The sequence below is a fragment of the Bombina bombina genome, chromosome 5, assembly GCF_027579735.1.
Source record: "Bombina bombina isolate aBomBom1 chromosome 5, aBomBom1.pri, whole genome shotgun sequence".
Lineage (NCBI taxonomy): Eukaryota > Metazoa > Chordata > Amphibia > Anura > Bombinatoridae > Bombina > Bombina bombina.
The window spans coordinates 536,487,122-536,504,207 of NC_069503.1; the positions used below are offsets into that span (position 1 = coordinate 536,487,122).

At 36.3% G+C, this 17,086-nt stretch overlaps 1 protein-coding gene across 1 annotated transcript; it reads right to left on the bottom strand.

Annotated features, from left to right (window-relative positions):
- Positions 1 to 2,818: 2,818 nt before the first annotated feature.
- On the bottom strand, positions 2,819 to 16,391 carry TMEM42 (transmembrane protein 42). The gene is made up of 3 exons (XM_053713057.1): positions 16,215 to 16,391; positions 14,435 to 14,581; positions 2,819 to 3,126 (listed from the first exon to the last, which is right to left on the bottom strand). The coding sequence occupies exons 1-3, from the start codon at positions 16,359 to 16,361 to the stop codon at positions 2,983 to 2,985; spliced, it is 438 nt and encodes a 145-aa protein (XP_053569032.1). The 5' UTR covers positions 16,362 to 16,391; the 3' UTR covers positions 2,819 to 2,982.
- Positions 16,392 to 17,086: the final 695 nt, after the last annotated feature.

The following is a 17,086-nucleotide window of genomic DNA, read 5'->3' on the forward strand; positions in this document are numbered from 1 at the left end:
CCATATCGAGGCATCACTGCAATAACCGGAAAGCAGCTGGAAGCGAGCAGGATCGCTTCCAGCTGCTTTCCACACTGAGGACGTGCAGGGTACGTTCTCAGGCATTAACTGCCTTTTTTCTGAGGACGTACCCTGCACGTCCTCAGTCGTTAAGGGGTTAAACAAAGATTTACTACTCTAAGTGAGCTGGAAAGAATCGCATATGAAGCTTATTAATAATTTTTTATTTATACCCACTTAAAATTTCTAAATTTTATCGAATAAGGTCTAGTAGCTGCCCTCGGTGTACTAACACCAAAGCGGACTTGTTCCATATGTTTTGGTTTTGTCCCAAAATCAACCAACTTTGGTTGAAAATTATATTCTGGGTAAATTATCATTTAAATTGTCTCGTTGACACTACAAGATATTTTTTTGTTGATAGCTAGGTCAAATACTAGAGACAGCCAGTGGATACCTAGCCTAAATACCATCATTCTTTCTGTTAGACACCTCATTTTAAAAAACTGGAAAGCTGGTAGAGCGCCTGGATTTGCATTGGTTATTATAGGAATACAAGAACAAATTGTTTTTGAGTCTCATCATCTGCAGGATGCTTCAGAAAAGAGAATTAAAAACTTTCTCCTGGGATGGTTACCAATTATTAAGACGTATTCTCTCGCCCTTCAAAACAGATTCTTTTCCCATTCCTGTCCTCTACCAGTTTCTCAGAACTAGTGATATTAGACTTGTTTCCTGCTACTTGAATTGCCAACATTAGAGAGAAATAACCAAGAGTAAATTCTGTTTTTTTTCCTTTTTATCCCCGCTTTGGAATAGGGGGTTATGTCACGAGTGAAAGTGGCTCGGGGTGAAGTGGGGGGAGGAGAGGGGCAGGGTTTCTCTCTTTTTTTTTCTTTCCTGTTTATGGTGTTTATTAGTGGGTAAAATCAATGGAAAACACGGTGTATTTGTTCTCTCTATGGAATAACATAGAACTTTCTCTCTCCCTTTAAAAGCATGTTTACCCACAATTATTGTTTTTATTTTCTTTTAGTGATTGTTTTGCTTTTTGTGAAATGTAAAAACACCGGCAAGATGATGTTATAATCTCATTTAGTTTTGTCCCAATCATATATGAATATGTTCTTTTTTGGTTTGTATAAAATGTATATGGCCGTGTTGGGCAGTGATCCTGTATATTGAACATCTGTCGGTGACAAATAAATATTCAAAAAAAAAGTACAATAAGCTCCAGGAAAGCTTCCTGAGCTAATAACTTTAGGGAGGCACACCTAAATATAATACATCAGATTTATCTTACACCCTCCCTTCTCCATAGATGGAGAGTAGATATTAGCGATAAATGTATAAAATGTCAGAATAAATTAGCAGAATTACTCCATTACCTGTGGGATTGTCCCAAGATAAACCAGTTCTGGAGGAATATAAATTGTTTATCCAATATTCTCCATGAAAATTATAATCTACATTGTATGACTGTCAGGTTTCTCCTCCCAAAACAAAATAGATATAAGAATAAAGAACTTGTAAATGTTTCGATTTTATTAAGGAGGAATTTAATCCTTAAAAAATGGATCTCAAAAAAAAATCCCTACTATAGCTGAATTTGTGAAAAGAATATATAACGAGTTGATTCTGGAACAGTGTGCAGTAGATTTAAGTAAGGAGAATGAAATTAAATCTTTTTTTTAAAAAATGGGAGGATGTAATAAAATCACTCTTAATAGGAATTCAAAAGATGATAACCTATTGCTTTCGACATTCTATTTATTTCCAAGAAGCAACATTAAGAGGGGACTTCCCCTAATTCTAGCTTTATGGGAGTAATGGGGGGGAGGGGGGAGAGTGAGAGGAAGAAGGGGGAATTAATTTTAATTTATTCATTTTTTAAAAATGTTTGTGGGATGGGGGAATTTGGAAAGTTAAAAAAAGAGTCCTCTTCAATTTTGAATTGTAACGCCAAAGGAAAATAATACTGCATAGTTTTCCATATGTCATTTTACACAACTTGTATACTATCCACAAAAGTATGATATATTTTTTTCTCTGGTTTTTCTTTCCTTTGTTTATGACTGTATCTGGGTATGATAACAAAAAAACTGACTTATGTCCATTTAAAGGGACAGTCTACACCAGAATGTTTATTGTTTTAAAAGATAGATAATCCCTTTATTACCCATTCCCCAGTTTTGCATAACCAACACAGTTATAATAATATACTTTTAACCTCTGTGATTATCTTGTATCTTAGCCTCTGCAAACTGCCCCTTTTTTCAGTTCTTTTGACAGACTTGCAGTCTAGCCAATCAGTGTCTGCTCCCAGATTACTTCACGCGCACGAGCACAGTGTTATCTATATGAAATATGTGAACTAACACCCTCTAGTGGTGAAAAACTGTTAAAATGCAATCTGAAAGAGGTGGGCTTCAAGGTCTAAGAAATTAGCATATGAACCTCCTAGGTTAAGCTTTCAACTAAGAATACCAAGAGAACAAAGCAAAATTGGTGATAAAAGTAAACTGGAAAATTGTTTAAAATCACATGCTCTATCTGAATCATGAAAGTTTATTTTGGCCTAGACTGTCCCTTTAACCTATTTCATAACAATAAAAAAAAATATAAAACAACATGTAACCAAGCATTTTTTTCATATCCATGATAGTTTTTTTAATATTATTTAATGTCTCTATAATTAGGTGTGCACTAAGATTCAACCAGGAGGAGAAGGCGGCTTTTTTTGGGGGGAGGGGAGAGGAACAAGCACACTTTTCAGTTATTTTACAGCACAAGCTGCAAGATAAATAACGAATGTATATTGTGATGTTAATATTGTAAGGTTATTTAATTTTGCTGGGGGGAATAAATGTTGATTTTAATGTCACTTTAAAACTTTGAGTGTTGAAACGTATTCAAGTTAACAATGGACAATCGAGATGTATCCTGCATCTTCTTCCAGATCTCCGACTGTGTTCTAATGATTTAACTCTCCTTTTTGGCAGCACTTTTCTCCCCCAGTGGTGGGGATGCTGAATGAAGCAAGAGCAAGCCACAGAGTGTGATTGAGATGCCCACCCACCAGAGCAGGGCTCGAGACTCTCCAAACAGCACCTTGCCAAGCAATGCCTGTAAACACAACAAAAATTACAATTATTCTATTTTAAACCAATAACAAACCTTATTTTCTTTGTATGATAAAATGATTGTCTTACATTTTTCACCTGTGTTATTAGCTTGGACTGGCTGTAAAAAATGTACAATACTCGTTACCAAGACCCATCATATAACCACCATGGTTGTAAAAGCACATCCAGACCAGTAGAGCATTGTTGGTCTACTAGCACTGGTTTTCAAACCTGTCCTCACGCCTCCCTAACAGGCAACAGTTTGTGGCTATCTGAACTGAAGCACAGATTAAACAATTAGCTGATTAGTAACCATGGTTCTTTTACCTGCTCTCATCCAAGGTAATCCTGAAAACCTGGACCTTTGGGGAGGCCTGAGGGCAGGTTTGAAAAGCAGTGGTCTAGAGCCTTGCACCGTACAAACTACAAAACTCCAAGAGAACGCATGGACTTGATCAGTGTGATCATTCACTCTTTTCTAAGACCTGGCAGTCATTAAAGTTTTTTCTTTCATAAATCAGATAGAGAATGCAATTTTAAACAACTTTCTATTTCACTTCGATTATCATTCTCTTTGTTGTATTAGTATCTTTTGTTGAACAGCAGGGACGTAAGCTCATAAGCAAATGCATGCGTCTGGAGCACTGTATGGCAACAATTTTGCAAGAATGTTATCTATTTGCAAGAGCACTAGAGGGCAGCACTGTTTCCTGCCATGTAGTGCTCCAGATACCTACCTAGGTATCTCTTAAACACAGAATATCATGGTAACACAGAAAAATGTGTTAAACGAAGTAAATTGGAAAAAATTGTATGCTCTGTCTGAATCACAAAATTATTTTTTGGGGGTTTCATATCCCTTTAAATAAATGTTTGCCGGATCTGTGCTTGCATCACAAAGTTTATGCCGTAATGCAGCGTTTCTCAATTCCAGTCCTCAAAGCACTCTAACGGACAAATTTAAAGGGACAATGTAGTCAAAACTAAACTTTCATGATTCAGATAGAGCATGTGATTTTAAACAACTTTCCAATTTACTTTTATCATCAAATTTGCTTTGTTCTTTTGGTATTCTTTATTGAAAGCTAAATCTAGGTATAAATATGCTAATTTCTAATTCTTTAAAAGGCCGCCTCTTATCTCATTGCATTGAGAGTTTTTCGCAGATGGACAGCGCTAGTTTATTTGTGTAATATAGATAACATTGTGCTTACTCCCATGGAGTTATTTATAAGACTGCACTGATTGGCTAAAATGCAAGTCTGTCAAAAGAACTGAAATAAGGGAGCAGTTTATTTAAACAATAAAAATTCTGGAGTAGACTGTCCCTTTAAAGGATTTCCCAATATAAGCACAGGTGAAATGGTCATAATGATTGAGCTCCTGAACAGCCTCAGAAATTAAATTAACTTGTCACAATAAAAATTATTTTGCACATTAAAAGTGTGAGAGGTAAGTTATGTAAATCAACAGGTACAAATATCAATAAAATCCTTTACTTCTAGGTTGTAACACTACAATATGTGGAAAGATCCAATGGGTAAAGGGGGCAAATACTTATGCAATGCATTGCAATTAAAGTGAGTTAAAGTCAGATACTGACCAACAATGCTCTACTGTTCTGGAGCTAAACACAGCCACTATATGGGGCCACATAGGAGTGTAATCACCATTTACTGGTCATGTTCATTTTCGGATTGGTAGGGTGCTATCACTCTGGAGATTACTTTAAGTGATTGATCCCTTGTCAAGGGTTAAACAGATACATACATTAATAGTGAAAGTAGTAATTGGTGGGTGCAACTTATGATCTCAGCTGGCTTCCTAGTTATTTGGCAGAGCCTATGGGGACTTGAGTCCAGGCTTACCACTATCATTCTGTTAACAAAATCCCCATTGTTTGGCCTCAGAAGAAAAAGATAACTTAAATTAGGGGTAGAGATGTGGCAGGTTAAGCTTATCAATCCTACCAAGTTCTCTTTAGGTTTTCAGAACTGGAAAATTCTTAATTTTCAGACTTAAAATACAGGAAAAGGGGTCAAAACTAATAAGAAAAGTATAATGTAAAGTTGTTTTACTATGCATAATTAAATTATATTACAATCCCTAAGAAAATACAATTTATTCCTCAATTATCGCACCATGTATATACCAATATCTCCTTCATATTAAAGGGATACTTAACCCAAATTTCAGATAGAGCATGCAATTTTAAAGCAACTTTCTAATTCACCCCTATTATAATTTTTTCTTTGTTCTCTTGCTATCTTTATTTAAAAAGCAGGAATATAAAGCTTAGGTGCTGGCCCATTTTTGGTTCAGGACCTGGGTGACACTTGCTAATTGGAGACTAAATGTAGCCTCCAATAAGCAAGCGCTATCCAGGGTCAACCTAAAATGGGCAGGCTCCTAAGCTTACATTCCTGCTTTTTAAGATAAAAGATAGCAAGAGAACGAAGAAAAAAAATGATAATAGGAGTAAATTAGAAAGTTGCTTAAAATCGCATGCTCTATCTGAATCATGAAAGGAAAAAAATGTGGGTTTAGTATCCCTTTAAGAATCACTACTGTCCATCTAGCTGTACTTTGGTGTATGCTTGTGTCCTATAACCACTGTATTAAACCCCTACTCCTTTTACTTACTAATATTTCTCTTCTTGTACATATAACTTTTTCATAGGGCAGTCTCCCTTGCCTTAGCTATATTCTTAGGGTTGGAGGGTTAGTTTAAACGACTGACTCTTTTAATAACTCTTTATATAAACTAGGAGAGCTGTAGACACTGTTGAAATGTGTTGTATTCTCTCATATTACTTTTTTTTGTTTTGTGGGAAACTTGTACCTTGCTCTTTGTTTTTAATGTTGTGAAAATGTATCCAAGTTTGACGAAAAACACAAAACAAATCACTACTGTAAAATGTTTCAATACAGTAAACAAATGTCCTTCCGGAATACATTTTTTAGAAAAGCAAACAAAGCGGTATTGTTAAAAGGGACATGACACACAATTTTTTTTTATTTTTTCGTGATTCAGACAAAGCATACAAATTTAAATGTACTTCTATTATCAACTTTGCTTTGTTCTCATGTTATTCTTTGTTGAAGAGATATCTAGCTAGGTAGCATGAGCATATATGGAACACTACATGACAGGAAGCATTACAATTGTATAACATTCTTGCAAAACTACTGCCGTATAGTGCTGCCAACACGTGAACGTTCCTTAACCTATCTTTCTACTTAGAACAAAGGATAAAAAGAAAACAAAGAAAGTTTGATAATAGAAGCAAACAGGATAGTGATTAAAACTGTATGCTCTATCTGAATCATGAAAGAACAATTTGGGGTTTTATGTCCCTTTAAAAGACAATGTTTGCCAGGATAAGGAATCTAGATAAACAGGTCTGTCATTGACTATAGGATGTCATAGTTTTAGAACTGTAACAAACTACTTTGGCAGAGCTATGAAGCATTAAAAATGGTTTGCAACACAGTCCTGCTGCATTCTTCAAATGGACTTTCTGCCAATTAATACAATACCATATTGTATGTTTAAATCCTATTCCAAAAAAAACTATATTTAACATCAGTTGGTAATAACGCAACAGCATGCAGTAAGCTCAAGAATACCAGGCTTGTGAAATAAGAATGCATGCAAGAAATTGTAGAGTCAATGTAAACAGGAGTGGAAAAATATATTTAATACGGAAGAGCAAAGCCATGGTCAGCTATACCCTAGATAGAACAAAGTAGATTGCTGCTGCCTGAGGACATCTGAGCATCACAGCCTATTGTTGTTGCTTAAATTGTTTAGTCATTATAGCATGTTATCTATGCACTAGTGTCCCTTGTTAATTATGTGTTAACATTATTGTAGCTCCAAAACAGAACCTTCCCAGAGCAGCAGTCAAACATGGCTGCCAGACTTAGGTAGATTCATAAAATGCTTTTGGCTCCCATGATCCAGCAGAACTTTACCTATGGGTTCAATTCATTTTCAGAATTTGTTAGCTAGGATAAACAATGAAAAATTATACCCCTAACATACACTAGAAGAGCATGACATTTTTTTTTATTAGAATCTCACTTTAAGGTCAAATTCTCGACCTTGGCATACCAGAATGTGACTTATCTGCCTGCATTCTTTCAGTAGCCGTTACCAAGTTGTTCTTCTGGACTATTATAGTATTGCACACGCTCTAGAAGTAGTTAGTAAAGAGCAATTTGGAAAACCAATGTCATAAAGAATAGACTCTAAAAATAATAATGAGATTGTGTATTTTTAAAAGGGAAGGGCCTTCAACTTCAAATATGGTGTTATCTCATTCTCTGAAAATCAAATTCACTTCCCTGTACTAACGTTACAACAGATTCTTATTCTCTTGAATTATTATTATGATTTATCAGACCACATTTAATTAAGTTAGAAATATAGGTAAATGAAACATGCTCATAAACTTCCTCATATACTGTACAGTCATTTTCCAAGGATTTCTTTCAAAACATTTTTGTTTAAAGGGACATTGTATTTTTAGCGAAAAATACTTTATTTTATCTTTTTAATCTTCCAACATTCTACAGACCTCTAAAGAGCTGGCTATACCTATCAATCACTAGGACATACATTGCACTAAGCACTTTCATTGCGTTACGTTGTAAATAGGAGTCGTAAAAAGTGAGACGGCATGCTCTGCTGGGGCAAAAGAAAAGGCATATAGCTCTATTGTAAGTTACATTTTCTCGAAAACAGTGACAAACAAGCCACAGACAGAACTTTATCAGCTGAAATTAGTGAGCTTTGAGTAAAGATTTTGTATCTAGAGACTCAACGAGTCGGAGGCTTTACACCATCTGAAGCAACTCTTTCTTTTACAAAAGGTGGTACCAGCTGAGAAACTGACTAAAAAACTAAGACAAGTGTGAAAGTTAACAGGATATTTTAAATTACAATATATGGATTGAACTTCCATTAATGAGATTTGAAAAGTATTTGCTTTTACATTATTCTGGTTTCTATGTTAAAGTGAAGGTTAACTTTCAAGACTTGCTCAATTGTATTCAATGTATTATTTAAATTGAGTGTGAGGTTCATTCATGAATTTGCTAACTTTTTTTTCAAATTGAAGTATTTCTATATTTTTATCCGCTTATTGCTTGCGGCAAAATCAACCCGTTTTTCGTCTCCTATTTTACATCCTCATCACGTGGCAATACCCTCCAATTGAGATTCTGGCCGATAGGCGGCCGTGACACTACGTCATTTACTTAACATTTGATTTGAACATGCGTGACTTGTTTTCGGCATCCCCGACAGCTTGATGCTCATGGCCGATTCGTGCATGCGCACTTTCTTCAGTACTTAATGCGCATTGTAGCCCAGTAGTCCGGTCAATTGCATTCGCATTGCGGGTAACATGCGGACATCGCGCATGCGCAAATGGACTGGATCATTGTGAACGCGCAAGAGAAGTGACGTATAGAGCGGGTGGGAACGCTCTATACGTAGAGAGTGAAAATCCAGGAAGAAGAAGATGGGAGGAGACGAAAATCAAACGGATGCATAAAACGTTAGTGAATAAAAATACAAAATAAGATATTTTTAGCAAAAAAAAAACTTGGCGATTATGTTAATATACATGTGTATTATGCAATGCTATGTTTTCATTTGTGTAAATTAACTTTCACTTTAATGTTAACTGATATATGCCCAGACGTTCGAAAGACTTTTGTTGTCCCTCCCCCAAGTTCCTGAGGAGGTTCTTGATTCACTGTCTACCTTTTATATTCTGGAAGAAATTGTCATAGCCATTAAAGATTTAAAAATTGCTAGGGCCCAGATAGATTATCCAGCCTATTTTAAAAGCTCATACCTTACCAATTCTTCTACAGGTATTTAACTAAGCCTTTTATTTTGCAATAAATTCTTAGAATCTATGATTATATCAATCCCAAAGATGAGTACAGATCTTAAATTGTGCAAAAATGATGCATGTAGTGGAATGAAAGTAGTATTAAAATAAATGGTAGTTTCAGAATTAGTTTTCCTATACTATAAAGGTTACCATCACTTTAAATTGGGAAACTAATTTTCATTTCTATGTCCCTTGAACTCTCCCTACTGTTGCAATAACAAATGGGGTTGTGCAGCTGTGTAACTTGGGTGCAATCCTCCTTTTAAAGGGATATGAAACCCCAAATTTTTCTTTCATGATTCAGATAGAACAAGCAATTTTAAGCATTTTTTTAAATTTACTCCTATTATCAATTTTTCTTTGTTCTCTTGGTATGCTTTGTTGAATGAGCAGCAATGCACTACTGGTTGCTAACTAAAGACATGGGTGAGCCAATGACAAATCGGTATATATATGCAGCAACCAATCAGCAGTTAGAACCTAGGTTCTTTGTTGATCCTGAGCTTTCCTAGATAAACCTTTCAGCAAAGGAAAACAAGAGAAGGAAGCAAATTAAATAATTCAAGTAAATTGGAAAGTGGTTTAAAATGGTATGCTCTGTCTGAATCATGAAAGAAAAAAAATGTGGGTTTCATGTCCTTTTTAAGGGCAAAGGCTTTTCTCAGTTTCTGTGCATTAAAGGAAAAATCTAGTCAAAATTAAACTTGTATGATTCAGATAGAGCATTCAATTTTAAAGGGACAGTCAAGTCCAAAAAAATAGGGCATGTAATTTTAAACAACTTTCCAATTTACTTTTTTCAACAATTTTGCTTTGTTCTCTTAGTATTCTAGTTGAAAGCTAAACCTAGGAAGGCACATATGATAATTTCTAAGCCCTTGAAGGCCGCCTCTATTTTATTTACTTTTCACAGCAGGGGAGAGCAAGCTCATGTAGGCCATATAGATAGCATTGTGATCACGCTCGTGGCTAGTGGCAGACACTGCACTAATTGGCTAAAATGCAAGTCAATAGATAATAACTAAAAGTCATGTGATTGGGGCGGTCAGAAGATGCTTAGATACAAGTTAGTCACATAAGTAAAAAGTATATTAATATAACTGTGTTGGTTTTGCAAAACTGGGGAATGGGTAATAAAGGGATTATCTATCTTTTTAAACAACAAAAATTCTGGTGTTGACTGTCCCTTCAAGCAACTTTCTAATTTACTCCTATTATCAATTTTTATTAGTTCTCTTGCTATCTTTATTTAACCCTTTGAGTCCTAAGCACTTTCCCACCTGGGTGCTAAGCCGATTTGAGTTTTCTGTTTTTTTTAACTTTGTATAAAAAAAAAAAGAGTCAGATCCCCAAGACTTATACTGTTGGAAAGGTTAGGTGATAACCTTTCCAACGGTGGGTCTTGGGGGTCTGTAGCTGCTTAGATGCCTAAGATACAGGCTTCTAAGCAGCATGCCCCTTTTCCCTATACTTTTCATTGTGATTTTTAAATAAAGTTGCGCAGTGACGTCATCACGTCACTGCGCGTGACGTTACTGCGCAAAACGTGAAGCCCCGTGCCTGTCACTATACAGGCCCGATCGCCGGGGTAGAAGCAGGTGGGAGCCCCCAGATCTCCCTCAAGATGGGAGAGTGCTAGCGGCAGCTCTGAGTCGTCGTTAGCACCTGAGACAATTTGCGATGGCTCAGAACCGTCGTTAGCACTCAAGGGGTTAAAAAAGCAAGAATGTAAGCATAGGAGTCAGCCCATTTTTGGTTCAGAACCTGGGTAGCACTTTCTGATTAGTGTCTAAATGTAGCCACCAATCAGCCAGCACTACTCAATTTTGGCATTTTAGCACTCTATTGGTTTCACCATCTCTCTTGTTAGGTTTATCCATAAATATTACATACAGTTTTCTAACAAACAAAAAAGGCTTTCTTGTGACATCCTAAATAAAGAAGCTTTTTGTGCAGTTTTCTTTGTAATATTTTCTACTAATGTAGGTAAAGAAAAATACCTATGTATAGTAAGACTGCTGAAAATAATCGATTCAGTGATGCATCGTGATGCAGCCGTTAACGATGCTGTATCGATGCAGTGCAGACCTGAATCGATTCAGGGGTGACGTCATCGCGCAACGTCACGTGACCCCGCCTCTCTCAAAGAGCAGTATATTCAGAGAAGCCGACATAAGGATCAATCTGTCCTTATGCTTTGCAGCGGCTTGCAGTTTTCATGGTTACAGCCACACCACATCAGGACTTGCTATGCACACTGTGCAGATATCTGACACGGAGAGCACTCCAACAGACCTCCCCTCACACACACACAAATGTTCAGGAATTTTTGACACCTATATCCTAAAGAGCCGACAGCAGCTTCATGTAAACAGTGAATCTTTTCTTGTATTATCGATTCACTGTTTACTGTTGGGGTCTCTGCTGCATGTTTGCTCTCTGTCATATCCCTAGATAACGAGCATTTGAGGGTTGCTATAAGATATAGTAAGTCGAGTTTTACAAAAGTCGCACAATTTATACTTTATTTTCAACATTTTGAGAGGCAATTGTGTGACTTTTGTAAAACTTGACTTACTATATCTAATAGCAACCCATAAATGCTTGTTAGCTAGGGATATGAGAGCAAACATACAGCAGAGCAGAGACCGCAACAGTAAACAGTGAATCGATAATACAAGAAAAGATTCACTGTTTACATGAGGCTGCTGTTGGCAGTAGGTGTCATAAAAATTCCTGACCAGAACATTTGTGTGTGAGAGGGGCGGTCTGTTGGACTTGGAGTGCTCTCCGTGTCAATATCTGTGCAGTGTGCACAGCAAGTCCTGATGTGGTGCAGCTTGTGTAAAACCCAGAGCCAGACTCCCTTGAACATGCAGCTGTAGTTAGGGAGACAAAGCTATTCTGGAACTCCAGACTCAGTGCATACTGGGGAGAGGAAGCACCGAGGTCAGCAGAGTCTTGGCTATACAGAAGAGGGGTGGAATAACCACCTTCCTGTGGCCTTCCCCCGATTTATGGAAAATTGACCACTACTGTACAATATGTGTATATATATATATATATATATATATATATATATATATATATATATATATATATATATGTATCCTGTTCGTATGTGTGTATATATATATATATATATATAATTTGCATACAAAGAGAGAAGCGCTCTACCAGGAACGAACAACAGCTCAGTGGCTTGTTCTATGGCGATTTACCACCCGGAAGCAGCCTCTTTTAGACCAGTGTGCTTTTCACAGAAGAAAATATATATATATTGTTCGTATGTGTATATATATATATATATATATATAAATATATATATATATATATATATATATATATATTGATATATATATATATATATAGTTCGTATGTGTATATATATATATATATATATATATATATATTGTTTGTATGTGTGTATATATATATATATATAGTTCGTATGTGTATATATATATATATATATATATATATATATATATATATATATATATATATATATATATATATATAGTTCGTATGTGTATATATATATAGCCAAAAACAGGAAAAAGTATATGCACTCTCACCAACTGCCATCAACTGCCAGGGTGCTCTGTGGGGAAATCCATCAGCCAAAAAAGAAAAAAGCACTCACTGGTCTTCAGATAACATATCCAAATATACTATACTAATAAAGTATATTTGGATATGTTATCTGAAAACCAGTGAGTGCTTTTTTTTTTTTTTTTATATATATTTTGTTTGTATATATATATAAAAAATATGAAATAGAACAAGAACAAGTTCATGAAAATTATGGGCAGTAATCGTGATGCATCGCGGAATTGAATCAAATCGTTGACAGGATAATCATAATTGAATTGAATCGTGAGACCAGTGAAGATGCACACCCCTAAATTGTATAGGTTTCCATTTTATTTATAGCAAATATAGGCTAAATACTACGGAATTATTGGTTTAAAACTAAAACTTGTTATGCCTGGACAGTAAAGCCTAATAGCAGTCACCCAATCCAAAACTGTAACACAAAAATATATATTTCTAGAAACCCCAGGGTATTTGCCTAGATGCATTTTGGTACTTTTAATTTAACTCTTATCACCAAGTGTAGAAAAATTATAATAAAAAAAAAAAAACTATGTTAAAATAAAGTTTAATGTATGACATAGGTGCTGAAAGCTAGAGGAGGGGTCAAAACAGGCCATTTTTACAAAACAATTGCTTCTCATTTATTACATTTCATCACTGTGACTTTCTGTAACTGATCGCATGACCATGGTACAATATGGCATAGTTTGCGAGTGGAGTGCAAAATTGCGCTTTCACAAGTACGATATTTGTGCTCTACTCAGTAATACCAGCGAACGCAAAATCTCCCCTTTACGGGTGCACGTTAAAATAGCGCTCCCCTTGTAATGTAGCCATATATTGGGCATCACTGGACTGCCGCATTGAAGCATACCATTATATAGGCTCAAGTTTAAAAGGGACAGGAAACAAATAACTTTTCTTTTGTGATTCAAACAGAGTGCAGAATTTTAAAAACGTTTCCAATTTACATCTATTATCAAATTAGCTTAGTTCCCATGATATTCTTTGTTGTAAGCAGGGCATTTTTTTTGGGTGTATTTACTGGTACTGAGTACCACCACCTCTGCAATCTCATAACGGGTAATATTTGCAATCATGTAAATACTCACACAAGGGGGCACAATATATCAATGAGTAGCTGCACTTTTTGTTAAACAAAAAAGCACTGGTTTTAAGAGATACATAGGAAGGTTGTCTGGAGCACTACATGGCAGAAATATTGCTGCCATCTAGTGTTCTTGCAAAAGGATAACATTCTTGCAAAACTGTTGCCATATAGTGCTCTAGACATGTGCATGTTCCTGAGCTTGTTTCAATGAACGATACCAAGAGAACAAAAACATTTTGATGAAAGAAGTAAAATTAGAAAGTTGATTAAAATTGCATACTCTATCTGAATCATGGGGGTGGGGTGGGTTTCATGTGCCTTTAAGTATACAATCACTGTGATTGGCTGTCACAATGGTTGTTTACACAGTAACAGTCATACTTGACTGTCACTGCACTGTTGTTGGATAGCCTCACATTCAAGCATCCAGCAACAGCATGAGATAAACATTGACCTGAGTGAATATCTCATGTAATGAATGCACCCCACTGACAGACGTCCAGTTACTGGGACACCCTGCGCCTGAGATTACTTGCTTGGAGTGGCCTCCATAGCACTATTTCTATAGAGAGCAGCAATGTTTTAATGATACAAATAGTCCGGGGTACCTAAATGCCATCTAGAGTTTTGAAAAATAATGCATTACTCATACCAAGCCATAAGATAATATCTAAGGCAGTACGTACTGAGGACACAAAATTTGAGGCAGTTGTTGTCACTGTTGCAGTTGCTGAAGATGAAGAAAGCCTTAATGCCTTGGCAAATAAAGTCCACATCACTGCATTACAAATAAAGACCGTGCACATACAAATGAGACGAAGCAGCAGGTGTACCTGAAACAAGAAAGGGAAGAAAAAAAAATATGTATTGGAGTAAGCCCAAGCGTATTGAAAGGCTATAAAAGTTCAAAAAGAGAATGTTATAATGTCTTATAAGTAAGCAATAGTGATTATACAACATTTTAACTTTTTTTGTACTTTTCAGGTTAAAGTAAGATACCAGTAATGCACAACTGGGAGCTTGCTGGACACAAGTATGTGTCCTATCCGTCTCGTACTTTGGCACATTAGGTATTGTAGTGCGATTGTGATGGGGAATAGTGATGAAGGGCTAATTAAATGTAAAGGAGTTTTTCCCAGGTTGAAGAGATCACATTGAAGGGTAAAATTGGGTTAATGGGTTATTACTCTCAGCTTCTGGTATTTCTGGGATTCACTACAATGGGACTTTGATAAAAGAGCTACTGATAACTACAATGCAGATTTGATTCATCTTACACAACTAATATGCACTCCACTGGCACACAAACTCTATATATATTAAAGGAACCAGCAGAGGCGTAACTAGAAACCACAGGGCCCAGGTGCACGAATCTAAGAAGGCCCCCCCACCCCACCCCAAAAAAAGGTAAATTTGATACATATTTTTTATTATTATTTATTTTTAACATTTAATGCAGAAAAAAATGTGAATCAGATTACATATCTGCAAAAAGAGGTACCCTGTGCCCACAGTCTGTGAGATGGTCTGACCCCCTATTACTGTATATAGTGACACTAACCCACCAGTACTGTATATAGTGAGTCAGTGACACAGTCTGTAATCTGCCGGTGAGATGGCTGGCCTGACCCTACCCGCCCCAGTACTTTATAAAGTGACCACAGTAGTCTGTGACATGGTCCAGCCCCCCCCCCGTACTGTATATAGTGGTACTGTATAGTGACACTGTTTACCCCCCGCCCCCCCCCCCATGCTGTAGTAACAAGGTCTGTCACATACATACACATAAACACCAATGGGTAAAACAGAAACACTAACCCCTGTAGTCAGAGACAAAGACACTAGTGAAGCATCACATCACACTCACATGATATCACTGAAGGCAGTAGCAGGTCAACGTTTTTTTGGGGTTTTTTTTAAGCTGGGCCCCCACCCTTGGGGGCCCAGTCGCAGTTGCACACTCTGCACCCCCTGTAGTTTCGCCCCTGGGAACCAGGTGTTTGCCAGGTTTTTTTAATTTGCACGCTTTTTATAAGGTGTTTTTTTTTTTTTTTTAATAAAATAAAAATCTGATATTCTTTTGTGTGTGATAAATGTATTGTACCTTTGGTCCAGACAACTGCATATTGGTCATGTGTTTTCTAAAAAAAAAAAAAAAAAGCCATTGCCAATAGCAACAGGGTTGTCCCTATCAGTCACAGCAAGCATATGCTCTGTCACTTAGAAATGAAAAAATGTTTTATAACTGACAAAACCAGTATTTTCAGCTTTTAAGTGTAAATATTTTCATACTTTTATTCACGAATATAAACGTGAATCCGATTCATTTTGTAGAAAAAAAATCTTTTAAAAACTAATATACTTATATTTAACAATTCTTATTATTGTGTCATTTTGTCAGTTATAATTATCTCTGCATGTCAGTGCACTTGTCACTATGCTTCCCTCTAAGCTGCAGTCACTTACCCAATCGCAGATGCCCTCTCCCAACTCCCAGACTGCAGCTTCACAGGCATCCCTCAAGTAATCTGTGCCCAAAGCCAATTTGGCAGAACATGCAGCTAGTGCCCCTAGGAGTCCTGCCACCGCACTGCATCCCCAGCTGGACCACATGGAAGCTAAAACATAATATTACAAGTGTGCTACGCTACGCTTCCTACTTCTCTCATATGACTTCTCGACTTCTCAGGCATAACTGTTTGATAGAGGCAACGGCGACCATTTTCTTTCTGGGCAAATGTTCTACAGGACGGAGTTGTCACTTTAGTCTGCCCGTCTCAAGTTTACTAATTGAAATTGCTCGCGTAATATATGATACTTTCATATCTGAATAAATTTTTTATTCTAGTCAGCAAACGTCGAAATATTTTTTATATAGTTTTTGTTTTATTATTACGCAACGAATCCATATTTAGTTAAAAGGTATTATAGATAAACGTTTATGATAACTCCCTGTATCTGGCTATTTATCCTTGGCCAGTGACAGAGCTTAGTTACGGGGGCAATAAACGTTATATTTTTTAACTGTTTTGTTTTAATGTTTATTTTATATGTGTTTTTTGCGAAGATTTTTGAAGAGCGCAATTCAGGCAAACATATCATATCACTCAGCGCTTGGCTCCGCATCGGCAGCGGCGCTTACAGTAAAATCACGTGTGCAGCATACGCTGCTGATTGGCTGCGTATTGACAAAAAAAAAAAAAAAAATGACATTTGTTTTTTTTACTGCTCCACTATCTTGTGGAACCAGAACATGCTATTTTATTTCTGTTTATTCAATGTATTTATTTGTTTTCATTGCATTGGTATGATTTATATATCAATTGTTTGGTAAAATC